This window comes from Sphaeramia orbicularis, chromosome 22 (genome assembly GCF_902148855.1).
Source record: "Sphaeramia orbicularis chromosome 22, fSphaOr1.1, whole genome shotgun sequence".
Lineage (NCBI taxonomy): Eukaryota > Metazoa > Chordata > Actinopteri > Kurtiformes > Apogonidae > Sphaeramia > Sphaeramia orbicularis.
Genome location: NC_043978.1, coordinates 45013180 through 45040606, shown reverse-complemented (window position 1 = coordinate 45040606; position 27427 = coordinate 45013180). Strand labels below are relative to the sequence as shown.

General features: G+C 36.6%; 2 protein-coding genes across 2 annotated transcripts in view; one reads left to right on the top strand and one right to left on the bottom strand.

Annotated features, from left to right (window-relative positions):
• The first annotated feature begins 65 nt into the window (after window positions 1-65).
• LOC115414398 (cyclin-K-like) lies at window positions 66-6645 on the top strand. The gene is made up of 10 exons (XM_030127729.1): window positions 66-597; window positions 1002-1083; window positions 1470-1601; window positions 2194-2299; window positions 2746-2803; window positions 3873-4042; window positions 4277-4449; window positions 4535-4565; window positions 4650-4724; window positions 5641-6645. Exons 2-10 carry the CDS (start codon window positions 1051-1053, stop codon window positions 6084-6086), a joined length of 1224 nt encoding a protein of 407 aa, XP_029983589.1. The 5' UTR covers window positions 66-597; window positions 1002-1050; the 3' UTR covers window positions 6087-6645.
• A 5403-nt stretch (window positions 6646-12048) lies between these two features.
• Window positions 12049-27427, bottom strand: part of ccdc85ca (coiled-coil domain containing 85C, a) — a 56359-nt gene continuing 40980 nt past the window's right edge. Inside the window, exons 2-6 of the mRNA XM_030127730.1 lie at window positions 24310-24389; window positions 21048-21140; window positions 17477-17569; window positions 15532-15630; window positions 12049-12228 (exon numbers count right to left, since the gene is read on the bottom strand). Coding sequence (XP_029983590.1) covers window positions 12139-12228; window positions 15532-15630; window positions 17477-17569; window positions 21048-21140; window positions 24310-24389 — 455 coding nt within the window. The 3' untranslated portion in view covers window positions 12049-12138. The remainder of the gene's footprint in view (window positions 12229-15531; window positions 15631-17476; window positions 17570-21047; window positions 21141-24309; window positions 24390-27427) is intronic.

Below are 27427 nucleotides of genomic sequence, written 5' to 3'. Positions count from 1 at the left end.
CCATAAATGGACAGGACTGGACTGCAGTGGTTGGTTTTAAGTCATGCCAATCACGGACACAGCTCCGGCGTAGTGCGGTGGTCTTTGTTTGGATGGAGCGGCTACACGGTTTTACTACTATAGATATCGGATTTTATACAATTTTTACAGTGATGGAAACGCATATCTTAAAGAATTCATAAGTGTTAATTACTGGTATCACTGAGTAAAAGTAGCTGTAGTTATTTCATACAAAATTTATCTCAAATTTAAGAAAAAAAAAATCCAATGCTATACATTATATGGTATAATAGCTAATAGCATCTCGTGCTAGCAGGGTAAATGCTGGATCTTTCAACAAAACCTAACAGGGAAAGAGAAGTCCTGCTTTTTGCGGGACTGAACAGACCTGGCCAACCTGGACCACATCAGACCTTGCTTATATTCGGACAGGAAGGACCCGTCCGCCCTGGACCATATAAAACCCTGTTGGTACTGGGACAAAAAGGACCTTGCTCATACACCGTCTCAGTCAGAGGGACTGGACCCAGCCACTGAGGCCCGGTACCGGAGAGAGGGGGCTCGGTTCATATTTGATGTGGGCACACGGCTTGGACTGTATCCTTTTGGACAGTATAATGAATAACATATATCAAGGGTATATGAATATAGACACGTCATTATTTACGCTACATTCACACACTGACTGTACACAGTATTAGGGTGTTATCATTGCGTAGCAGATGTCCTGCTTTGTATGGCACATGGTTATGGATTGTTCATGTGACTAGCTTGTGTTCTGCTGCAGGCTGTTAGCCACATTATGCACTTACATTTTTTTTTTCATACCGACACAACAAAGTCCTGCATTATATGGCAACGTGATGGTAATATCCATTTAATCATCTTCTGACTGCAGTAGAAGTAGTTAAGTAATATGGTGCAAAACTCTGCAAGTTGTGTTTCCATGTTCTAATAATAATATTAATAATGTTAGAGTCAGTTTCTTAACTTCTCTACAGACACTATGAAACACTGGCCACTGGAATCGTTTACTTTCACCGCTTCTACATGTTCCACTCATTTAAGCAGTTCCCAAGATATGTAAGCGTGCAGATCTTTCTTCATGTCTTTGTCTTTTAATTTGGAGTCCTCAAACTGGACTCAATTTTTTTTTCTTTGCATATGCGTCATGTTCCATGTACATTATGGCAAGCTGTAAAATAGTCAAAGACCACTTGCAAACTTAGATACAAACATATGTAAACAATCCTTGATTATTCAATTTCCTGCTGAAGATGCACTAGGTTTCATTCACTGTTTGCATTCAGAGAGGTTAGTGCTTGATAATAACCATAATTAGATTTTTTCTTTTCTTTTGGAACATGTTTGGCAAGCCATCTGGCCATTAGGGACTGGCACAAACTCTAAATGCACCTCTGAGAAATAGTGTTACCCTTACTAACACAGTGCTTGTACTATACCTGTAGGTGACAGGAGGATGCTGCCTTTTCCTCGCAGGCAAAGTGGAAGAAACCCCAAAGAAATGCAAAGACATCATCAAGACAGCACGGAGCCTGCTCAATGACATCCAGTTTGCTCAGTTTGGAGATGATCCAAAGGTCTGGTATCAGGAGATCATTTGTTATAACCATCACTAGGGTTTTCCCTGCCATAAGGTTTAGGCATGACACCTAAGCTATTTTGTTTCTATTTCTAAACCGAAATAAATTTGTAGATCATCAAAACTAATGGATGCAGTTGGTCCCCATTGGATATGCTGTATCTAGCAAATTTTGTTGTAAGCTTTGAGGGTATAGCTTTTGCACACAAATAAAGAAATAATTATATATAATCAAAATATAAATAATTGTTTAAGATGTCACTTAATATATTTTTATTGAAAAATGTTTCTAGGGCAAACACTGGAAAGCACAAAGCACTGATCCCCAGGAAAAAACTGGAGCAATGGAAAATCCATAAATCTGAATTTATATAAACTGTCATATAAGTTTATAGTGTCTATATAAGTGACTATATAATTTGTGGGAACAGTGTGGAAATATGAGTTTTCTGTGAGAGATGGATGTTTTGGTCACCTTAACCTTCTCTCTTTATCTGTCTGTCATGTTGTCACATTTTGCTAAACAGCCAGCACATTTTTTTGTAAAATATCTCACCATCAGCTCATGGAAGAATCCTTTTTCCCAACAGGAGGAGGTGATGGTGTTGGAGCGCATCTTGCTGCAGACCATCAAGTTCGACCTGCAGGTGGAGCATCCATATCAGTTCCTGCTGCGTTATGCCAAACAGCTCAAAGGTAAAACCTCTGGGATATTTAGTAGCATTTAACAGTGAAGTTACTGTTTGCAGCTAATAGAATACCCCTCCTCCACCATGTCTGTGGTGGATGCAGAGAACTCTGAAGTCCCTCATGAAAGCCACTGTGTGTAATAACTGTGGTACACTTTCTAACATAATAGGTGGCAGTGATGCACTTTAACCCTGGATCCCATTTACTATAAATGGCTAACCCTAACAAAGTACAACTGTTATCAGGTTTACACGTTTATACACCAATAAAAATTTAATTCCTCCTAATCTTACACGCTGAATCTTTAGGGTATAATCTACTGTAAGCAGTTGAGGCTATTTTATTACTTCTTCAAGATTAGTTTTCTTTAATTTGTTATGAGAGCTATTAGAGGTACTTCTGGTTATTTCAAAAAATGTTTATATCACTGATGGCAGAGTTTCCTTTTCCAGGTGACAAGAACAAGGTGCAGAAACTGGTCCAGATGGCCTGGACGTTTGTGAATGACAGGTAAATTTAGTGGACATTATGTCCACTATAAGTTAAGTTAAGTCCACTATAATTCTGTGCATTGATGCAGGGTGCTTGCACAGGTCTTGAAAGTCTTAAAAAGAATGGAATTTTGAAACGCTGTTTTCCAGACCTTGAAAAGTCTGGAATTTTGTTTGAAAGTCTTAATAAAACATGGAAAAAAGTTTCTCTCATAGTCAAATTTTAGAGTATGTACAAAGACACATAATCTTGTAAAATAAGAAATACATGAGGAAAGCATATAAAAAACTGGATATAATTGCGCTAACTGGTGAGTACTGGAATGATATCCAATCAAAGCCTGTGTAGCCTGCGTGTTCAACTTGAGGAGGTCATCATTCGTCATGTGTCTGAATCCGGGAAGTAAACATTATGCTTGTGGGAAGCAAAAAATGTGATTTTCATATGTTTTGAAAATGTTTCTGTCAGTAAAACATAATTTACTGTGAATTATGCATTCATTCATTCATTCATACATATATTAAAATGAACTTTACTACACACAACAGATACAATCTCAACCAAAAAAAGTAGGCACACAAGTATAAAAGTCCATAAAGTCAAGGTCTTGGGGGAAAAAATAGCAGTTTTGAAAAAGTCTGGAATTTTTATTTGGATAAAGAGCAAGCACCATGTGACTGTTCCATGTTCAAAAAAGTGATATTTAGTGCAGTTTGTCATGTATTTTTTGTCAAAGTAACAGCTGCTTATTAAAACACAATTCAGATTTCTTAGCTCATTTTATCCAGTACACCTAGGATTCTGCAAGTTCCACAATATTACACACCATTGGGGACTTTGGTTATATTTGTTGTGATATACAGGAAATTTGCCAGAGTAAAATTTACTCAAATTGAAGATAACAATAACATTTGGTCCCTCTCTAAAAAGAGTAAAAGTTACTCTTTGGGTAGAGCTCTCCAAACTCAGTATAGAGCCAAATTTACTCTTTTTGAGGACAATACTTTTGACTCTGGAAAAAATGCTCTGTAATTATTCCTGTGTAGTATGGTATAGTTCTGATCCTGTCCATCCTGGTCCTTTAAAGCTTGTGCACCATGGTGGCCCTGCAGTGGGAGCCTCAGATCATAGCAGTGGCAGTCATGTATCTGGCCGGGCGCCTCTGTAAGTTTGACATCCAGGAGTGGACTTCCAAGCTGTCGTCCCGGCGCTGGTGGGAGCAGTTTGTCCATGATGTCCCTGTGGAGGTTCTGGAAGGTAAAGAGAACACTGCCACACAGTTGCTTTAATATCACTGTAGTTTATCTGGCAAGGTGGCCGAGTGGTTAAGGTGATGAACTGCTAATTTGTTGTGCTCTGCACATGTGGGTTTGAATCCCATCCTCGTCAAGGTCAGTCTTACTGGAATTTTCCCTTGTGGGACTAATAAAAGCATATCTTCTAGTTTTCATTATTATTTATAAGCTTTTTAACTCCCTCTCTTCCCATCAGATATCTGTCACCAGATCCTGGACTTGTATTCTCAGGCCAAGCAGCCGATGCCTGATGGGAGTGCAGGGACTGGGGAGAACCTACCCCCACCTTCCATCCCATCTCCCTTAGCCCCCCCACCAGCCAAGAAGGTTTCTCCTCAGAGCAGCCCCAGACCCCCTAAACCGGCTCAGGTGAGTCAACCCATCAGCGTCATCTTATACCTTTTACTTTACACTTTAATAACTCTGATTCATTTGACTTCTGATTGTTTTTCAGCCGTCTCCCAAAGATGACAGTAAGGCCTCAAGTAAGCAAGTACACAGACCACACACCAGTAGACCGATTCAAACCACACACTGCCTTTATTTATTTATTGTTCTGCTTTTTTCAGAGCTCCCAAATCCAGAACTTCTTCCTCCTCCTCCTCCGCCCCCACCTCCTCCTCCACCAGTTACTGTAAATCCAGGTGAGTAACTCCTGTTTAATTCACCCTCATTTAACTCTGAGGCACCAGTGAGTCTGTCTGTTTAAGTCCAGTATATCTAGTATATATAATATACACTATATGAACAAAAGTATTGGGACACAGTGAATTCAGGTGTTTCTTTTCTAACAGGGGTCTGGGATACAAAACAATAATGACAAATGTCATAAAATACTTCTATATTGTGATAAATATCATTGCATTGGTTTGGTTTAAACTGTTATCTTTGTTTCCAAAGTGCCTCAGATGGTTTTTACTTGATTTCTGTCAACATTGGTTTTGTTTTTTTATCCATGAGTATGATTTTAAATGTTCTACTTCTAAATGTCTAAAATATTTTTCATGCTTTGACTGTAATTATAATTTTTTACCCCAACTAATCATCTAATTTCTTCACATCTTAGGAAGAAAAACATCCCATTAAACTTTAAGGAAATATTGATGTTTATATCTCAAATCAGTATCAGTAGGACAGCCATGATGTGTCCCAATATATGTCCCGTATTTTGTGCAAATGTGCTGTTTGAAACGCAGATGTGGGGGGTAATAATCCACAGGTTATATGTCAATGAAAAATCTGTAGTTAATGTATAGAAAAACACCACTAACAGCTGATCAGTCAGATGAGTGAGATGTTTATTATTAAAGTAGTATTTAAGTTGGGCTTTCTCTTGGAGTTCTACTGAAGCAGCTTCTCCTCTCTGTTATTCCATCAAACACCTGGGTCTTTCAGTATTTACCCATATCCAAAAGCCTGTTTCATATTCATTATTTAGAAGATGGATTGCAAAAGGTTGAGAGCCTAAGAAATCTGTGCATTAAACTGCATGAACCTGTTGTCACTGTACTGTACAAAGAAACACAAATCAAACCTTGTTCCTAAACATTTCTCCCACAGACCATAAACCCCCTCCCTCCTACCCACCAACACCAGATCTTTCTTCCAAACCCACTCCCCCACCCTTACCCCACTGCCCCCCTCCACCACCGCCTCCTCCAATGGACCTCCCCACCTCCAGCTCTCTGGTGTCCAGTGAAGGCTACCAGAAACTGCAGTCCATGATGACAACCGAGGGCTCCTGTTACACCGCCGTCCCTCCAGCCTGTGCCCCCCCACTGGGCTACCACCCCTACCCATCAGGCACCACTACCTACCACACACCCCCACTGTCAGCCTACAGCTACCTGCTGGCACCTCCACCCCCCTCAGTCATGGGGATGGCCTCCAGTCTGGCTAGTGGGTACCCACCACCCTCCACCACCGGACACAACCAGCTGCCTCCCCCACTTCCACCCGGGATGCCCCCTGTGGGTGGGATGAATCGGGGTACGTGGATGAGATGAGACAGGTGACCAGAGTGTTCCTACCTTGACTTGACTATCAATTTTCCAGGATTTTAGATCTGAAAAGTATTCATAAGCAGTGTTATCAGAGACACGACAGATGTCCAATGAATGTCTTCCTTTATCTCTGATATTTGCACGACACATTTTTAAGTGGACAGTGTTCACATCAATCTCCTGCTAAGATAATCTGTCATTGTTCCATTTCCTTTGCAGCAGGAGGTGGAAAGAACACTAGTTTGTTGTACATTTAATGTCTGACTTTTCAGTTGAGGATATTTAATAATTTACACAAATATGATCTTTGAAAGCACATATTGTTTTTATTTTTTTTTAGCTTCTTCAAGAGAGCACAGCACTGTTAAAGGCAGCTTTTTATGTTCAGGACGTTGTGAAATCAGCTGTTTCCATTCAGTTCACATAGAAGTGTGGATCCTTTGTCAGTGTTAACATCAGTTTATGATGTTATTTGTTTTGTATAAGGGAAGCCTTATTGAAAACATGTCCGTGCCAACCAGAATGGGTTTGTATGTCTAGTATAATGCTGCTTTTTATTTAATTTTTATCCCTTTTTTTTAATACAAATATAATAAACCACTAAGAAGAAGGTGTGTGTGCGTCAGTCCTGCCCTGTTCTTCAGTATAAAACAAATCTATGTTTATTCTTGTAATTGCAAAGTGAAGATTTGACATAATGGATCATTGTAGCAACAAGTTTTTTAAATAAATATAGGGCGAGGAGTTCAGTCACCAGGGAGGAACTCGGAGCAGATCCGCTGCTCCTCCACTTCAAGAGGGGCCAGCTGAGGTGGCTCGGGCATCTGTTTCAGATGCCTCCTGGACGACTCCCAGGGGAGATGTTCTGGGCATGTCCCACCAGGAGGAGACCTCAGGAAAGACCTAGGACACGCTGGAGAGACTATGTCTCTCGGCTGGCCTGGGAACACCTCAGGATCCCCCCAGCAGAGCTAGAGGAGGTGTCTGGGGAGAGGGAAGTCTGGGCACCCCTGCTTAGACTGTTGCCTCCATGGCCAGGCCCCTTTTGGCCCGCAGCCCATGTGTTTGATACCTGTGCTTTAAGGAATTTCAACAAAAGTGACAAAAAACTGATATCAGAGTGCATTCATCTGTCCTGTAGTCAGTCAGTCTTCTTAATCAGTATCTTGTGAACGTATCATTTGTGATTGGAGCACAGGACTGAGCCGACTAAGGTCAAAGGTAGGATGTGAGGCACAATCCAGATCTGGCACAAACCAATTCATATATATCAAAAACACTTAGTTACAAGGATAGGAGGAAATGCAAGGACACCACAGTAATCAGTACATGTTTTGATGTATATAAAGCCAACACCAAGAGCAGCATCATCTTGTGTTGAACTACTTGATTTGTGCACTAGCTGAGCATGACGACCACAGCAAATATCTTCATCTGAATCTCCCTGAACTCATGACATCCCCAGTCCCAGTGCAGCAGAATTAGGTTTAAACATTAGATTAGATGGATGAGGATAAATATCCATGGTAAGATGCACCTGTTTCTGCAGGACTAGGATATCCACCATTACACTGTTAACTGCAGAGGAAAAAGACCCTTAAATTGTGTGATGGAATACTGTGATGTGCACATCTGAGGACTGAATATTACTCATTGTAGAACCACTGCACAATCCAGACATGACAGACATAATAGTGTGTGTGTGTGTGTGTGTGTGTGTGTCGGGCGGGGGGGGGGGGGGGGGGGGGGGGTCAAGTAATCAATTGATACCTGTTTTTGAAGTAACATAGTAATAACAGACTATGTTATTACAACATACAATACTTATTATAAATTCCTATGTTAATGCCATAGGAAGCTTCCATTTGTATAGCACTAACAGTAAATAACCTTACACTACATTTACTGCAGTACTATAATGCTACCACTACATGGCAGTGTAAGACAACGGAAGCTCCATTACATAGCCGTTTAAGTATTTTATGCAAAACACGACATGATATAAACGGTATCATTTAGTGCTAGTGAGGTTATTTGAAGGTGTGATTAGTGTGAAAGAATAAAGGGTTTGTTCATTTATATCTTGTTGGAGTTGTATGTTCATAGTATCAGGGTTTGACTTTCCTTGAACCAAACACTCAATGACACCAACAGCGTTTACAAAGAAAGTTTACTTTTTTCAAAATCATCTAAATGTGGACTATTTGTTTCCATTTTGTTTTGCAGATTATTGTTTTATATTGATAAAATACCTTTTCATCTACATACAGCTTATTAAAAAATATAAAGGCATGCAATGCCATTGGAAAATATGGGAAATATGTGTTAACACACAAAAAAAGCTGTGACTTTTGTGTCAATAAAGTCACAGTGAAGAGTTCAGCCAGTAGCTCTGTGACAAAATAAGAAGTGCATTTGAAGACCACAATAGGAAAATATTCTTATTTCCGACATTTCAGAATTTTAACAAAAAAAATTTTGTGACAGAAAATGAGAAATGAAGTACTTTTATGAAATAATTGTTTTGAACAAAGGTCACTTTGAACATTGAGCAACTGTTTCATTGTCACTAAATCAAATCATTTGTCCACATTCAAAAATAATAGCTCCATTTAGAAAAAGAAAACAGATATAAAACTTTATTCCCATTTAAATTCTTACTGCTCATATTGTACAAGTAGTTTTGTGGAACTTCAGTGACCACATTAATCTTATGTTATTTGCCAAAGACACGTCATAAGCTAGATTCTCAGCTACATTAAAACGTACAGTCTTTAATCCAATAAAAACAGGACGTAAAGACAGTATGATCTATAAAGAGATGGATAGCACATGGTGCACACATAACATCTTACCAATGTTTTCATCTTTAAAAATTTCACAAGAAATAACACTTAATCAGAGTAAATAAAACAAGTGAAAGAAAGTTAAATGACAATATGCAGGATGGAACTTCACTGGATTCAGACATTTTGAAACGCATGGCTGTACAACATATAGGAAATAATGTGGATTCAGCTTGAATATTTGATTCTGAGGTAATAGTGTGTGCTAGTTATTAGGACGTGTACTTTCCGTATGGTTCAGACAGAACATAGCACTGCAGGGTAAAGGGGAATGGACTGGGAATTTTAAGTTTATCGTTTCCAAAATAATTTTCATGTAGTTACTGTATGTGTGAAATTATTTTGGAAATTGGGAAAATAGGAACATTTTTAGGAACAACATCATCGTTATTAGACACCCAGAAAAAAGATAGCAATAGATATAAGACAGAAGAAGAAATAAGAACTAAGTTATCATCTATTAGGAATATGGGATATATTTATAAAAGAAAACTAAGATAACCTTTTCTTTACTACACGCAGATATCACTTGTGTATTCTGTATTTAATTTGTCTGGAAATAAGATTTTAAACATGCTGTTTTAGGAGCCGTTCACTGTCAACTTTACAGTGATCCAACAGCTTCATACAATGACTGCAGTGTTTATAATTGTAACCTGTCTATTTACCAGACAGTAAGATGTGAAAATGATATCAATCAAGAGGACTTTACCAAAATAGGAGACATAATGTATATATATTTTTTTTTACATTTAACATCCGCATTTATGTGTGTATTGTAGCACTCCTCAAAACAGGAAAGGCTTGTTGGTATCAAGCCTTGACATGTAGTTACATTTATGTGTAGAAGGAATGAGCGTAAGCCAGTGGTGTTAGTGTCATAATTATACAACTTTAAAAGGAAAAGAATAATTGTGCTGCAAATGGGAGTCACCCTTCAAAAGGCCATTTTCCTCTGACGTTAGACTCAGGCTGTGCAGCTCAAATAGCTCATAATTACCAAAAGGATCATGTAAAACTGTCAGACTGTTGATTTTATGTGTCAGCAACTGAAAAAGTTAGTGATGCATGTAATTTTGTCAGAATATTTGATCATAAAATAACATATTTGCTAACTATTAGCAGCTCTTACACACAGCTAAGCCTTCAACCACTTCTGTATTTTACATGATATAACAGAAAAGACATAAATTAACTCTTTTATGCACGGTGGTCACTCCAGTGGACAGTTATTCTATAGCTGTTCTCTTGTATATTGACAGGTTTTGTTGTTTTGGTTCCATATCAGTCAACACAGTGGACACTTATGCATCATCTCATACACTTCAATTCATACCATTACTGTAACTTTGCTGTTCTTGATAAACCTGATCTGCACTAACATGTTTGAGTGTAAATCAATTGTTTTTTTGGTTTTTTTTTTTAAACAAAAGGTTTTTTTTTTTTTGCATATTACCTCCATGAAGTGAGTAATAACTAGTATTAGAATATGTTAAAATGTGAGAAAACATCAGATTAGCAGCATTAAAAATGTTTTAATTTCATTGTTTTCATATCACTTTCTGCTATTGGGTCAAAACATGTTTTGGAAATTTCTCTGACGGGACATTTTAGAGACAATTTGACAGATTAGTGGTGGGAAATGACCCACATTTTTACTTTTAAAATAATTTTTGCTTTAATTGGACCATAAGGAATTATCCAAAACAAGAAGCTACTTTATATTGAAATAAATGTTGGAATGGCGATCAGTTAAAGTTCGCTCTCTGACGGGACATTACTGTGTTTGGACCCTACTGGGTTTTAAATACATGCTTCTTTGCTTCAAAAATTAAACATATGGTGTTTTTGAGTGGACATTTTGTAGCTACATGAGAAAAAAAAAACAACCAAAACTCGATCACATTGTTTTTTTTTTCATGCCTAAGGAGGAATAAAAACACTAGACAAAAAATCTTGATGAAGGTTCTCATAATTCATGCATGAAAGGGTTAATTTTAAAATATGTGTTTGGCTGTTTTTACCTGATATTTAGACTGCATACAGACATGAATATTTCAGAACTGACATCGTTTTTATAATACTGAGTTACATTATGACACAGTATAGGTCGTTAAGAAGAGGTTGAATGCTAATGCTAGCTGTAGTAACAGTAGCTAGTGTCTTTTTAGTTGCTTAACAATTGGGAAATGATAACAATTTGGATGATTCCTTGCATTTGTACAATTATCTCCTTGTAGTACAGTGGTATGACAACATCCTTTTGATAACGTTGGAGCTTCTAACCATGAATGTGACATCAGAGGAAATTGGCTGCATGGACAAAATGGTCTGTAGGTGGATCTGCAGGTAAACTTAAAACAAAAAGGAGAGCCCAAATCACAGGCAGTTTCTGTGACGAATGGGGACTTCAGTCTTTAGTCTCACTGTACATGTACACCGCAAAAACCAAAAGGAAATGAATCCTTTTTGATGCCAAGTTTCTCCACTTGTGGATTGTTTCAAAACATCGACTCCTTTTCTTCACTGAAACCTTGTATCAGCTGACGATCACACACACAAACCCAGTCTCCTGAGGCACTGGTGACTTGGTGTGTGTATTGGATGTTTGTTCGCTGGCGTTCGTTGGTCTCATCCTGAAAAGTTCACCGCTGTTTCCCAATCCTGTCACCATCTTCTCCATAACTAAGCAGGATCCACCACAGCTGAACCATGGAAGAAGTGGTTTGAGTTATAGTTCCTCTACGGACCGTAAAAAGACCTCAATCGTATCAAAGTCCATTTGAAAAAACTTCCAAAAACTAAACGCTTATTTATTCTTCCAGCACAAGTTCACATTTATAAAAATGGATGTTTACATTTGTGTGTGTCTAGGTGGTGACTTGGATTTCTGTACCATTAAGAGGCTTTTAAGGCTGGAACAGAGGTATGATGTGAACTGTGATGCCTTCACTGACATGTGCATCATCAGGTCTCTTTTGCAGTTCTCATTTTTCTCTGTTTTCAAATGGAAAAAGGTCATCCAGGCTTCGTATGATCTGAGTTCTGAAAAGCAGTTCATCACCACCGTATTAGTGACAGATACAACCATGGCTCAATTCAGTCCAGGTTGTGAAGGGTTTGGAGTTCATCAGCTGAGAGAGAAAAACAGTTTTGCTGGAGGTTTCCAGTCCGAAATGGGAGCGTATATGTTTACTGGTGTCTGACGGCTATAAAGGGGGTTTGTACTGGTTGCCTGAGAGCTGCTGTCTGACAGAAGGCTTGGATCCAGCTGCATCTCCCAGCTTTCTCCAAACCACCTGGAAGAGGAACAACACAGTGTCAAAGTCAGCAGTAGACTAAAAGATGCATCACAATAAGAAATGAATATCATTAGCCTCATAGCATAACTGCCTAAGACATACATTATATGGATATACAGTTGAGGAAAATATTATTAGACCACCCTTGTTTTCTTTGATTTCTTGTTCATTTTAATGCCTGGTACAACTAAAGGTACATTTGTTTGGACAAATATAATGATAACAAAAATAGCTCATAAGAGTTTAATTTCAGAGCTGATATCTATCCATTTTCCATTTTTTCTTAATAATAACGAAAATCACTTCAGTTCTTCCATCAGTAGCTATGGCATTGTACTGACAAAAACAGTGCTGTTAGGCATTCCATGTTTTCGTTTCTGTCTCTTTTAGTCACATGATACACACAGGAGTTAGCACTTGATTGCATAACCATTGTTTTTGATGACTTTTGATGGTCTAATATTTTTTTCTGCAACTGTATATGAGTTATTACACTATTACACTGGTCTACAAGTAAAATGCTTCCAGAATAAAAGTAATGAAATTTTACCACATGAGAGTTACTGATAAAGAAAAATCAAGTAAAAAATGCTGGTTGGCTAAACTTTCCAAGATACAGCCTTGGGTCAAAATGTTAAATTCAAGAATTAACGAGAGAATGGGTTTGACTCAAAAGGAATATTTGTCTCAGAGCTACAAGATCTACTTCAAAACACTGTCTGCACATTAGAATACATTCACTTTACAGGTTCTATTTAGTGGAAGATTTATAAAACTATTACATAAATGTACATAAACCAATATATATGTGTAATAACACTTAATCATATACCTTGAAAACATCAGCAAACCAGCTCTTTTGTCATTTATTTTCCAATTAATCTTATCAAAATACGTAACATTTAGCACATTTAATCTCTGAAGCAAACCATTTCTAACAAATTGTAGACCAGTGTTATTTTAGTTGAGGTCACAGTGGGTTGTATGTGGCCCCTGAACTGAAAGGATTTTGACACCCTTGACTGTATTTTTTGCTTTGGACCCTCTGGTGGGCTGGTTTTGGCATGCGGGCTATATGTTTGACACCCCTGCTGTAAAGGAAAACAGTGAAGGAAGTATTGTAGGAGTCTGAGACTATCAACCTCTGGGTCACAGGCTGTCCTGGATGCATTTTATCCACAGTGGTCATCTCTGAGAGTCTGAGACATAGTGGGTACTCAAAAAACATTTGCACATGCCTGTTGTTAGCCTCATACCATAACTGCTTAAGTCATACACTATATTGACTTAAGTATTGGGACACGTTGAATTCAGGTGTTTCTTTTCTAACAGGGGTCTGGGATACAAAACAATAATGACAAATGTCATAAAATAGTTTTATATTGTGATAAATATCATTACATTTCATTAATTAGTTTGGTTTAAATTGTTAACTTTCCTTCCAAAATGCCACAGAGATGTTTTTTACTTAATTTCTCTCAACATTTATTTATTTAATCTATGACTATGATTTTAAATGTTCTACCTCTAAATTTATAAAATATTTTTTTGTGTTCTGACTTGTAAATAATCATTTTCTACCACAACTACCATACACTTTCTTCATATTTTACTTACCCATTTAACATGAAGGAAATATTGATGTTTATAAACTATATGGACAAAAATATTGGGACACATTATGTCTACAGCTGTAAGATGTCCTGTTCATGCTGATTTGACATATAAACATCAACATTAATGATCAATATGATATCTATAACAATATAAAACGTATTATGACATTTCTTAATAGTGTTTTGTTAGAAAAGAAACACCTGAATTCAACGTGTCCCAGTACTTTTGTCCATATAGTGTATGACTTAGGCAGTTATGCTATAAGGCTAACGATATGAGTCTTTGAAGGGAACACAAAAGTAAAAGCGCTAATCTTTAAAAAGTGTGTGCTTGTGTTGTGTGGTAGTGTGTATTCATGTGAGACATAGATGGACTAATAGGTCAGGGTGTCTGTGTTCTGAATAGTGTCTATTGTTTCTTCCTGGGTCAGGGTTGAATGCATTGAACCGTCACTAGTGCAGAGTAATCAACCTCAACACACACACAAAACATACAAACCTATGTATGCAACAATTTATGTATACTGATATTCCTGCTGCAGTTTATATATTTACATCAAACAAGCTTAAATTATGGTAAAGTATGAGTACAATACTTTTTAAATAATATAAAATCTGTTTTGTTGGATGATTTATGTGACTGTTTACACATTTTTACTCTGCACCGCAAGACATATTTCACTTTTCTGGAACTCATGTTGAGATGAGAATGTTACAATGATACCAAAACATACTTGAGAGTGAATATTTTCACCAGATTACATTCCTGTAACCTGGCAGACAGTCACTCTGGAAAGATATTTTCTGACTTAAAATTAAGTTTTTAACTCATCTCATTCAGATATTGATAACTTATTAATAAAGAATGCATTTGGTTAAAACTTTAATTTTGTGTTACTGGTGTTTGACATTAGACTGTGTATAGTGAGCGTGTCCTAAACGTGTCTATTTTAACCCATAAAGACCCAGTGCTACTTTTGTGTCAGGTCCCAAATTAAGTTTTCTCTCTATTTAACTTTTCTTAAGTGATTTATCACTGTTTATTGCAATGTTATCTTCTTTATTTAGCATTTTTTCAGTGTAAAGCATGTTTTTTCCTATAATTAATTCACTGATCATGTAGATTTTCATAAAACCTCAGATTCACATTGAAGGTAGTTATATTAGAAACAGAGAAAACGGAAGAAAAAGTGACTTTTTAAGCAAATCTATCATTAGGTAAACATAAACCAAGTGTCTCCATCCACTGTTATTTATCAAACTCCATGGGTTTTACTGGTGAATCAATGTTGTAGAAGATGACGGTGTTTCCATGGTAACTACAGAGCCTCTGAACATCCAAATGGGTCATATCTGATGACCCTGAAAAGATGACAATCTGTAATTTACACTAATTATTTACATGTATTGATAGGATTAATGGATCAACAGGTATTAAACAGTTTAGATCAGTAGATGGTTTGGTCACCAGTGGATGTTTGGGTCTTTATGGGTTAACATTCATATTGGAGAATTCTGAGTTTATTTCCTGAATGTTTGGAACTCATTCATCACAAATACAAATGTCAGTTGGAAATTGATCAGAAGCTGCATATTAATACATTCTAAAAGTCTACATACAGTTGTACCAGTGTTTTTGGTTTTTTTTCTTTTTAAGGCCAAATACGTTGATGGTGAAACCTACATTGCACATCTCTCTGACGATGGCCTTCTCTTTCTCACTCAGATCTTCTTCATATTCCTGGGAGTTCTGCCTGTCCAGCTTCTCATGGACCTCAAGCACCTACACACATAAACAAACAAATGAACATGCACTTGTCATGTGTAAAGCATACAACCAAATACATGCAGTATATTAGGTAGAGCTGAAATGAATCATCGATTAATTGACTTATATGTTAGTTCAATCTTGAGAAGTTAGTAAAGGGTATACAAATTTGTTGTGCATATATTATTTGTAGACTTGTTTGCTGTTGTTTATATGTAGATATCTATGTTATAAAAGCCAAGTGGCCTCTGTGAGTGCATCTGGGGATTCACACAAAATCTGGTAAGAGCTGACTGCTGCAGTTTGGTATACTTATGCATTTTTGGTCAAGGAACAGACTAGTGAAAACAGCAAGTTGATAGGGCTAAAATTTTGGGAGATATTAGTAACTTTGTAATACAATAGTCTCACAATCATGTTGCTACACCCAGAACGGTTTGGCAGTAACTGGTGGACAAATGTGGTACGACATGCACGAATACACAACAGCATAAAAACTACCATATCTAGAACCCATGGAACCCTACGGGTCAACGCATTAGTTTTTATATATACAGGGTGGGGAAGCAAAATTTACAATATCATAAGGCAGGGATTGAAAGACAGTGTATGACCAGTTAGTTTATTGAAAGTCATGAGAATTTATTTGCCACAAGAAAATTTACATAATAGAAAATGTTTTTATTCTATGTGTCCTCCTTCTTTCTCAATAACTGCCTTCACACGCTTCCTGAAACTTGCGCGAGTGTTCCTCAAATATTCGGGTGACAACTTCTCCCATTCTTCTTTAATAGTATCTTCCAGACTTTCTCGTAATAGTTTTGCTCATAGTCATTCTCTTCTTTACATTATAAACAGTCTTTATGGACACTCCAACTTTTTTTGAAATCTCCTTTGGTGTGACGAGTGCATTCAGCAAATCACACACTCTTTGACGTTTGCTTTCCTGATTACTCATATGGGCAAAAGTTTCTGAAAAGGTATGGATAATAGTGTTAGGTATGATTATGACATCAATATATGTTTGGTTTCAAAACAATTGACGTAGTGCCTGCTAAGAAAAAACAACTAAATGTTCATTGTAAATTTTGCTTCCCCACCCTACTTCTATGTTATTGTTGTTATTTCTATATATCTATAGATATATAGAAATAATATCGATATAATAGCTATTGATTATTTTGCAATCGCTTAATCTCTCGGTAATTTTCTTTCATTCAGTTTGATTAAACAAATAAAATAAACTTAAATAGGCGAGGGAAAAAAAAGAGTAAAATGTGAAAAAGACGTGTCCGAAAATAACAAATAACTTGTCCTTTACTCCAACTAAAACAATAACCACAAAATCTATAAAAGTAAAAGCATTTATCTAAAAAAAAAAATGTATATAGAAATAACAACAATAACAGTATAAAGGTACACACAAATACACACACACACACACAAACAAGTCACATGACATCTATAAATAATATGTGCACTGCAGTCTTCAACATATTTGTGTCCTATTTTAACTAACATATAACTGTGTTGATTCTGCAGCAAAATTAAGGAAACAAAGCTTCGATTCAGGAAAATTGTAAAAGAATAATTTTTTAATCAATTTCAGTTGATTAATCAATTAATCATTTCAGTTATAATTAATACTGTATAAAGTGCACTGGATTCTTCTTGTGGCAGTATTCAGACACTAGAGGGCAGTCCATGTCATTTTATTACAGGGAATCACATATGGCATAGTGTCCATTTGCAATAATACTCATGTTTCATTCATCACATACCTTAACACAACTATTCATGACTTATTAACATGATTAAAAGTGTTCTGAATTCTTGCTCTGACAGGCTGTTAGTGGTTTACCTTCATGGCATGGACCACAGCCTCAGGTTTCTGCCCTGGTGGGAGGTAGATCCCAGTGGGGGATGGTTCACCGCTGGGGGTCCGGGGAGCACCCTGCAGAGGTAGAAGACGCCGAGTGATCACAAACATTGTAATCACAGGCAGGAGAGAGCAACAAAAGAAGTGCAGACGTACATGATACTCTACAAACATACACAGTGAAGAGAGGATTAAAAGTATGAGAGGAGGAAGCAGCACTGCTGAGTTAGGTGTGTGTTCCCATGGCGACAGGAGGTGCAGTAGACCTGCTGTGTTTGCAGTAAAAGCAGGAGAGGATCAATCAGTCGGCAAGACAAGTTTATCAATGGGTGAGATAGGGTTTCCTGTATCTGCTGTGGATAGCACACATATTCCTTAGATTTTAATCATATCAAGGCACCAAAGAGAGACTGACAGAAACTGCTCTCTGGATGTTTTCAGTTGGATTTGGTGCAGCTAAATAACCTCAGTTCACTTAAAAAAAATAACCAAAACTTATGCATATACAGATGTTAACCCATAAAGACCCAAACATCCACCGTCAACCAAAAGCATCTACTGATCTAAATGGTTTAATACCTGTTGATCCATTAATCCTATCAATACATGTAAATAATTGATGTAAAATGCAGTTTGTCATCTTTTCGTGGTCATCAGATATGACCCATTTGGACGTTCAGAGGCTCTGTAGTGAACAAGGAAACACCATCATCTTCTACAACATTGATTCACCAGTAAAATCCATGGAGTTGGATCAATGACACTGGATGGAGTCAGTTGGTTTATGTTCAGTTAATGATAGATTTGCTTTAAAAGTCACATTTTCCTCAGTTTTCTTTGTTTTTTAATACATTTTTACTAGATATTTTTTTATTTAGCACTTAGCACTTTCTTGTCTCCCTGCACTTTAGGCGTCTTTATATGTTCTGTGTTGTGATTGTCATGTGTAGTCCATGTTTGTTTTATATGACAAACCAACTGTCTTTGTTATAATGTGTCCATGTTTTTTGTTTTGTCTGTGAAGCAATGATATGTAGCACAGTGCCCAAGATGAATATCCCCCAGGGGACAATAAAGTTTACTTTACTTACTTTACTTGCTTTATTATTAAAAAAAAAAAAGAATTTTTATGAACATTTACATGATCAGTGAATTAAATTGTAAATTGCACTGAAAAGGCGCAATAAATAAATAATTTAAAAAAAAGATAGTTTTATAATAAATGGTGATAGATCATTTAAGAAAGGTTAAATACAGAAAAAAAAATCATTTAGGATCTGCCACAAAAGTAGTACTGGGTCTTTATGGGTTAAAACAGAATTTCCTTGACCTCTTGACACTGACACCACATGATCCGTTAGAGAAAATTAAATTACAAAAGAGGTACATTCAATATATTATATTTACAAATTAAATCAGTCTGCTTCGGTAAAATTCCAACAGACTCTTTTTCTGAAGTGCTAAATCAAATGAACTAATCGCATTACTGATTTGTGTAAATAACCGTAAAGATACAACAAGAAGTTGGTCTAAAAACACTTTGTATCAGGTGCTTTTGTTGATCTACTTCTACTTTAATAAAACACTACAATAAAACTCCACTCCAACAGCCTCCCCAGTCTTCAGTTTTAATAAGAGGAGCTTTGTAATTTGAACTGGGACACGACTTTATTGTTGTTAGTCATAAAAAGAAATGAGAGTAATATTGAATAAGGCGAAAAATTATGGATGCGGTCTCCTCGATGCTAGTGTTGTTTTGCACCGGTCGGATTCTTCAACGCCGGGGAAATGTAAATGAGGCTTACACTGAATACAAGAGCTTAATTAAATTGTGCTTACATGTGATACAGACAAAAGAGAAGGAAGGAGACACTCAAAACTTGATAAAAAAAAAAAAAAAGAAGAGATATGAGCTTTAATCCTTTATCAGGCAAGTGACTATTTTTGGTAATTTCCTCAAACATTTACTCTTTATAGTCACTCATAGAAATACTCCGAAATTCAAATTTTCAACCTTAGTGTGTTATTGGAGGACATAACAAGACTGTATTACTTTTATGAAATTTATAAAAAAAATTTATTGTTATGTAGAAAATCAAGGTTAATTAAGTGGCCATATTTGGTTCCTTACCCATAAGTGGCAAAAAAAAAAAAGAAAACCATGTTAAAAAAAGTAATAATAAAAAAAAAACACAAAAAAAAACATAAGGTGAAAGGAACATGTATTTTAGAACATTAGACCAACATAAGTGCTGATCCAGACCCCTGTCCACATCCACATTATCCCTTTGAACATCATTCCTTACATTAGTACCATTACTTCATGGTACCTAACAGAGCAGGTACACTCCCTGTTCATGCAGAGGTGGACCTTACAGACCCTGGAGACCACACTGGACCTGAGATTGTTGACTCACTGTCCTCACTGGAACTGATGATGTCACTGTCTTGAAATGTGTGTGGAAATAACCAAAAATAGTCACTTGCCCGATAAAGGGTTAAATATTGGGCCATCCTGTGCCTCAGCGAGGTCCAGAAGCATGTTGGTTTTTATAACATTATACAGCACTGGTGTCAAACATGCGGCCCGGGGGCCAAATCCGGCCCGCGAAAGGGTGCGGTCCGGCCCTTGGGATGAATTTGTGAAATGCAAAAATAGATATTAAGAAATTAACAGTCATTTTAGTTCCGGTTCCACATGCAGACCAATTAAATCTCCAGTGGGTCAGAATAGTAAAATACTATCATAATAATCTATAAATACTCACAACTCCACATTTTTCTCTTTGTAAATGTAAATATTTTCATGTTTTTACACTAAAACAAAGTATAATTTCACAAAAAATGAGAATAATCTGAACAAATGTGAAAAACCTGAAATAAGAAAAATAAGTGCAATTTTAACAATATTCTGCCTGATACTACATGTTTTGTGTATTTGTAGATCCACTGTGATCTGTACGTTATAATGAACATGTGGAAATGATCAACTGGGGCAGAATATTGTTAAAATTACACTTATTCTTTCAGTTTGTTCATGTTATTCACATTGTTTGACAGGACAGTTTGTAGATGTAAACATTTTCATTGTTTAATTTTACTTTTTTCCTTGTAAAATATAGAGAAAAGTTTGGAGTTGACATTATTTCTATATTATTATGTTATTATTTTACTGGTTTGGCCCATTTCAGATCAAATTTAGCTGAATGTGGCCCCTGAACTAAAATGAGTTTGACATCCCTGTTATACAGTGATTCAGAGAGATTTTATGGACATTTTGAAGCTGTAAATAGTGAATATGAGTGATTTTTGTCAGTTTATGACCTTGTAACAGTTGTTTATTGCATGTGTTTACTTTTTAGCAAGTGCTGCTCAGATGTTTTAAAGCAAGAGGAGGTAGATGACGATGTCTAATAACACACTAAGGTTGATATTTTGAGAATCAGTGAGTGCCCTATAAAGGGTTAATTTGTTGGTGTGTACAGGTTGGTATTGGTTTATGTGTCGGACTAACACATACACATGCATACATGTTGTGTGGTGTTTCACGTACATTGTGTAAACCGTCCTGGAACTGTGACAGCTGGGTTTCCGAATGGTACAGAGACAACCCTTTCCTCAGTGTCTTCACTTCCCCGCTGTTCCCCTGAAGGAAAAAAACAGAGGGAAACTTTCTGTTTTAACTAAGATAACAAATCATTTACACCAAACACTGTTCGCGTAAACAGTAAAGTATCTGCACACAGAGCTGCTATTGTTACAGCTCCGTATTAACACACATTTTCGTTAACTGCCTTCATTTGGCTCATGATAACTTCAATCATTAGAAAGACAAAGGCCTTTAGTTTCACGGTGGTATGGACTCCAAATATGTGCTTTCAGAAGTTGGCAGTGTGTACAAAGGCAGCTGTGTACGAGGCTGAAAAGGTAAAGCTCATCAAAATCGCACTGTTCGGATTGTCCCACTACAAGCCCTTCTATCATCATACTTCACTGAACTCTCCAGATAATTAAGGGTTTCATAACACATCACATGGTATTCCAGTATATATACACCCTGTCTACACACTGGCACTTCCACTGTGTCACATACTGATGATTGGTCATTTTTCAAAGCAAACATTATATTGTAGGATTTTTGACAAACAGGGTTGACATCAGTGTTCGACACATTGTGTAGGAATCAGAAAGTCAGCTGGTTTTGGTTATGGACTTTATGTAATTAGTAACGTCATCCTACTTTTAACCATTTCAAAGCAAGTAGTTTGCAATTTTGCTGTCACCATGTTGGCTTTGTGGAGTCAGAAGTGACCGTATTTGGACAAAAGGGGCAGAGATGATGAAGCCTGAGGAGTTACAGGTGAGCTAAGGCTAAGTGACTGTATATAGGGTTCCTACAGGTTTCGACAAGTTAAATTTAAGACTTTTTAAGACCTTTTTAACCTCCTGAGACCCAGCAATGCATTTTTGTCCTCTGTAGTTGACAAGAGTTTTACAGCTTTACTTTGAAATAAAAAAAAAATGTCCACTGAAAAGGACATTATATTAAAAAAATAAAATAAAAATGTATCTGAAAAAAACTGTTGCATCATGCTGTTTCCAATTAAGGCAATTACTTAATGTAAAATGGTGAAAATGTTTACTTACTGGGTCTCAGGAGGTTAAAGCAACATAGAATAGAATTTAATGCCAATTTCACAGCTTATTTCACAGCCATACTGGCAAAAATTCATGTCACCTAGAATTTATCAAAATGTTTTTATGTACATCAGCAGACATTGAATATTAGATATATACTGTACACAGAACTGAATGTTGTGTGATCATTTCTCACAGGGGCTGTGAAGTTAGAGCTAATTGGTTCCTAATTTTAATCTAAATTGTCAGGTTGGAACGGGTGGAACTGAGTAGAATACTGTTACGTCTTTGCAGCGTAGACATTTAACAGACACATTTAAACATAATACAGTGAACAAGTTTATGGCAACATAACTTAAGACCTACCATATCGAATTTAATACATTTTAAAGACTTTTTAAGGTATTAAATGCAGATTTGTAAATTCAAGACTTTTAAGACTTTTTAAGAACTCTGTGTAAGAAATTAATTTTACAATCATGTTAGTGGAACCTGTTAACCACAACTAAAGTAGAGCTGTCTGTCAAACTCACAGACCTCAGATCTGATTAATGGAGGAAAACTATGAGGATGGCCCACCAGATCACCTACAAAAGGGTCCAAATACAACAGATGAGACTGGAATGGTTTCTGGAAATGAACTATTGACTTTGTATTTTTGGAAAGAAGTTCAGGAAGTCCATGGGAGCCAGGGCTTTTTACAGACATCCCCAGCATTGGCCTTATTTTGGGAGTCAAGGTCCTGGGCCCTTGGCTTTATTATCTAATTAATTCTCTGAAACAAACAAAAAATTATTCAGTTTTCCAAACTAAATTTCCCAGCAAATGTTAGCTACTGGTTTCTATCTGTCCACCTAAGTATCTGTCTGCTAATATAATGTAGGCCTAATGTAAAGCTATATTTAACTGATTTACTAGCATGTTATTAGGATATATTTAAGGTTATAAAACTATCTAATACGGGGCTGTTACATACATTTAACCCCAAATCCAGGGGTGTCAAACATGTGGTCAGCGGGCCAAAACCAGCCCACCGCAGGGTCCAATCTGGCCTGTGGGATGAATTTGCAAATGCCAAGGAGGTCGAATACGTTTTAGTTCAGGGACCACATACAGACCAGTATGGACTGGATCAATAAAATACTAAAATAATGACCTATAAATCATGAAACCTCCAAATTTTTCTTTTTTTTAATTGTTTCAGTGAGAAAATTACATTATGAAAATGTTTACAATACAGACAATTCTTTTTCAAAATTCTCAAAATTCTCAAAATTCAAAAAACGTGAATAATATAAATAACCATAACAAAACTTAAATTTCTTTAGACACATAAAATGCAATTTTAACAATATTCTGCCTGTTAACAAAGATTTTGTGTATTTCACACAATGTAAGTTGTAATGCACATATGTAAATGATAAGCTGAGGCATAATATTAGTATAGTATATAGTAAACATGGCACTTTTACTTTTTTTGCACTAAAAGAAATGAGAAAATTTTGAGTTATTATTTAGTTATTTATTTATTTAAGTTATTATGCTATTATTTTACTGGTCTGGTCCACTTGAGAGGAAATTGGGCTCAATGTGGCCCCTTATTTGGAAGCTGAGGTTCTTGCCCACTCATTCATTCATTCATGCATTCAAAAGCGATGCAGTTTGGGGTTAGAGAAACATGAACATGAATCCTGGTCTCATGTCCACAAATGTCTGCATTCTGCTATAACCTGGGGCGCCGATAAGGGTGGGTATACATGACAAATTCATGGGGCCCAGCATTTGTGGGGGGGCCATAGAGCAGTGGAGGGGGTCCAGTGGATACAGTTTAGAAGTTGTGAAAACTGCATGTAAGATCCAGTGTGTCATAGAGGCATAGAAGTTAGGAGTCGGACGTTGAAAGCATGTTAAATTTCAGTTTAGTTTCACGCTAGCTTAAGTGACGTTATGTACGGATCACACCCCCACCTGCATACCCCCCCACAACGTTTATGCTTTCATGGGGCCCACAGTTGGCAGCGGTGCCCCAGGCTATAACCATACCCAACATCCCACATGCTTCTAAAGTCTGTCCTTCCCAGTGTCACACAGTTGGCACTTTCTGATGTGTGATGACTCCTATCCCAAGAATCGATACTATAAGGGGCTGTCGTGGTTTGTGTGTCGAGAGTATTTACCTGTGACAGCAGCTGCCGGTTTTCATCCTCCAGCATCCTCACCCTGTTCTCAAGCTGTCTGATGTAGGTAAATGATGCATCTGAAAGAGAAAAGTAAAAACAAAGGTAAATGTGAATGCCTGACCTCAGGAGAAAACACCTCAGTTGTCTTCAGAACAAAACGTCAATGTTCCGCCGTGTTGTCTGATCCGCCTTTTGCAACGTGAACACGAAGAGCGTTTCCCATCAAAATAATACCTGAGTTCTGTTTCGGTTCATTGTGTCCCACTCCCTGTTAATGTTAGCCTCCAGTGTTTCCAGCTTTTCCTCCTGACTGACATGTTTTTCAGATGATTAGCTGTCCTTTCAAGTTTAATCCCCACGAAATCCATTGTTGATTTTCCAAAACAGATCTACCTTAATCTGACTAATCCTTAAATTGTACTGCTGTAGTCAGTGATTATCAAACTAACACTCGGTCAAATGTACAATTGTGGTTTGTAGAACGATATTAAACGACAAAGGAATTTCTGGTACATGAAAGACTGTTTGAGTCTGTCACTGGGTACAATATGTCAACACAAGAATTAGTGCTTTGTTTACAGTATTATACACATTCGCAGACAGCCAGAAACCTTTGACCCTGATCTCATGGAAAGTTGTAAACAACTTCTTGAACAAATCTCGATAGTGGTTGTATGAGGCTATGTAATATGCTCACAGTGACAGTGTTGCTATGCTTGTAGTGAGCAGGTAATATTTGCAGGGCTCACTCACTGTTAGCATTAGCTTCTAGGGCTGGAACGATTCACAAACCCACGGTTCGGTTCATTTCAAGGTTATTATTGTTACCAAAAACTAACGAAATGACGAAAACTAGAATTGTAAGAACATTTTCGTTAACTGAAATAAATAAAAACTATAATTAAAAGAAAAAAAAATGATAACTAACTGAAACTGTATTGTGTGCTTACAAAACTAACTAAAACGTATAAAAATTAGGAATAAAATTCCCTTCATTTTTGTCTTTGTTAGCATCGGATTGATATGAAATCGATTTATTTCCCTTAAGCAATTTTAGCTGGTGGCACCATATGATATTTAACGGTCCGTCACTTCTCGCCACTTGTGCTTTAGAGTTGTCTTCTCGTTCCCACTCTACCTGGAAACATGGAAACTAAAGCAGCAGAGTCCTGTCTGGGATTTATGTGAATACAGCGAAGAAGATAAAAGATATAAAAAAAACTAAAACTAAACTAAAACTAAGCATTTAGAGAAGAATGAAAACTAATAAAAACTAGCAAACCTGCTCTAAAAACTAATTAAAACTAACTGAATTAGAGAAAAAAAAAAGTCAAAACTAAACAAAACTAAACTATAATGAAAAATCCAAAACTATTATAACCTTGGTTCATATCACGGTTTGGTTCGGTTCAGATATTTATTTTTACTGCAAAAACAATTACTAAAAAAAAAAAAAAAAAAAAAAAAAAGGACAACTATAACTTTGTTTTTTTTCATGTATTATAACTTCAAAATGCTCATAGCAAGGAACTATCTTTCAAAACTTTAACTGAAAGCAGTTTTCAAGGAATCAAAGATTGAGAAAAAGCATGAAAATTAAACATTCAGTATTCAGTTGTTAAATTAAAGGGCAAAACATGCCAAGAAGCTCCTTTTTACAGTGCTGAACTAAACAACGCACAAACAAACTAAACAAAGCATGAGCTTCTCATGAGCTTACAATTTTAAATACTTTACAAAAAAAATCAGGATGTGTGCATTGTCTGGGGACAGTACAGACCTCTTGGCAGTAACTATGTCCTCAGCTGTGGAGAACATTCTCTCATGAACTACTTTAGCATAACACCATCTACTCCAACGAAGCCTTTTCCACCACTGTCACTAGTTTAGCCCTTTAAGCCTATCATTTCCCTACAAAACTTTAAATTTGGGAAATTATATTGTATTTCTGTTACATTAACCCTTTCATGCAATTATGAGAACCTTAGTCACGATATTTTTCCTGAGTGTTTTTATTCCTCTTCAGGCATGAAAAAACCATACGATTGAGGTTTTTTTTTTTTTTTAAGGAGTTACAAAAATGTCCACTCAGCCGGACCCCATGCATTTAATTTTTGAAGCAAAGAAACATGTATTTAATTATTCATTTTCTGAACCCGCTTTATCCTCACTAGGGTCACGGGGGTCGCTTGGAGCCTATCCCAGCTACATAGGGGCGAAGGCGGGGTACACCCTGGACAAGTCGCCAGTTCATCAATTTATTTTATTTTATTTTTAGTGATTTATTCTGAACATGCAATGAAATTTAACATATATGCACTTGCAAAACATACATAATAATACAAATATCAAGAATCATAACAACCTTAGTCAGAAGAAAAGCACAATAATTCCATTTACATGCCCGAAAAGGGGTGGGAAGATTTAAAACTTAATATTAGAAAGTGATATGGAAAACTATGCAATAAAAACATTTTTAATGCTGCTAATCGGATGTTTTCTCACATTTTAACATACTCTAATACTAGTTATTATTCACTTCATGGAGATAATATGCAAAAAAAAAAAAAGTTTTGTTTGTTGATTTACACTAAAATATGTCACTGCAGATCAGGTTTATCAAGAACAGCATGGTTTCAGTAACAGTATGAATTGCATTGTATGGGATGACGCATAAGTGTCCACTGTGTTGGCTTTTCGAGCGCCGAAATAGTTTGTTTGACCATGTAATACGGTTCTTTGTTATCTGATTTTTTGTGCTCCAAATAAAAACTACACTAACTAGCTAACTAACACTGATATGGAATTAAAACAATAAAACCCATGAATAAACAAGAGAACAGCTATAGAATAACTGTCCACTGTAGTGACCACTATGCATGAAAGGGTTAAATATAAAGATAGCAGTTGAAATAATTTAGCATGTTCAGAATTTTTGCAACTAAACTGCAGCACGCATGCGTACTGAGCCAGTCCAGTCCGTAGACCGTTCCACCCCTATTACCTTCATGTCTGCGCAAAAAAAAAAAAATGGCAGTTGTGCCGATCCAGCAAGTATTTCTTGAGTTATTTTGAGCTGGACCACAAGTGGCATGAAAGATGTTCAGCACAGGTT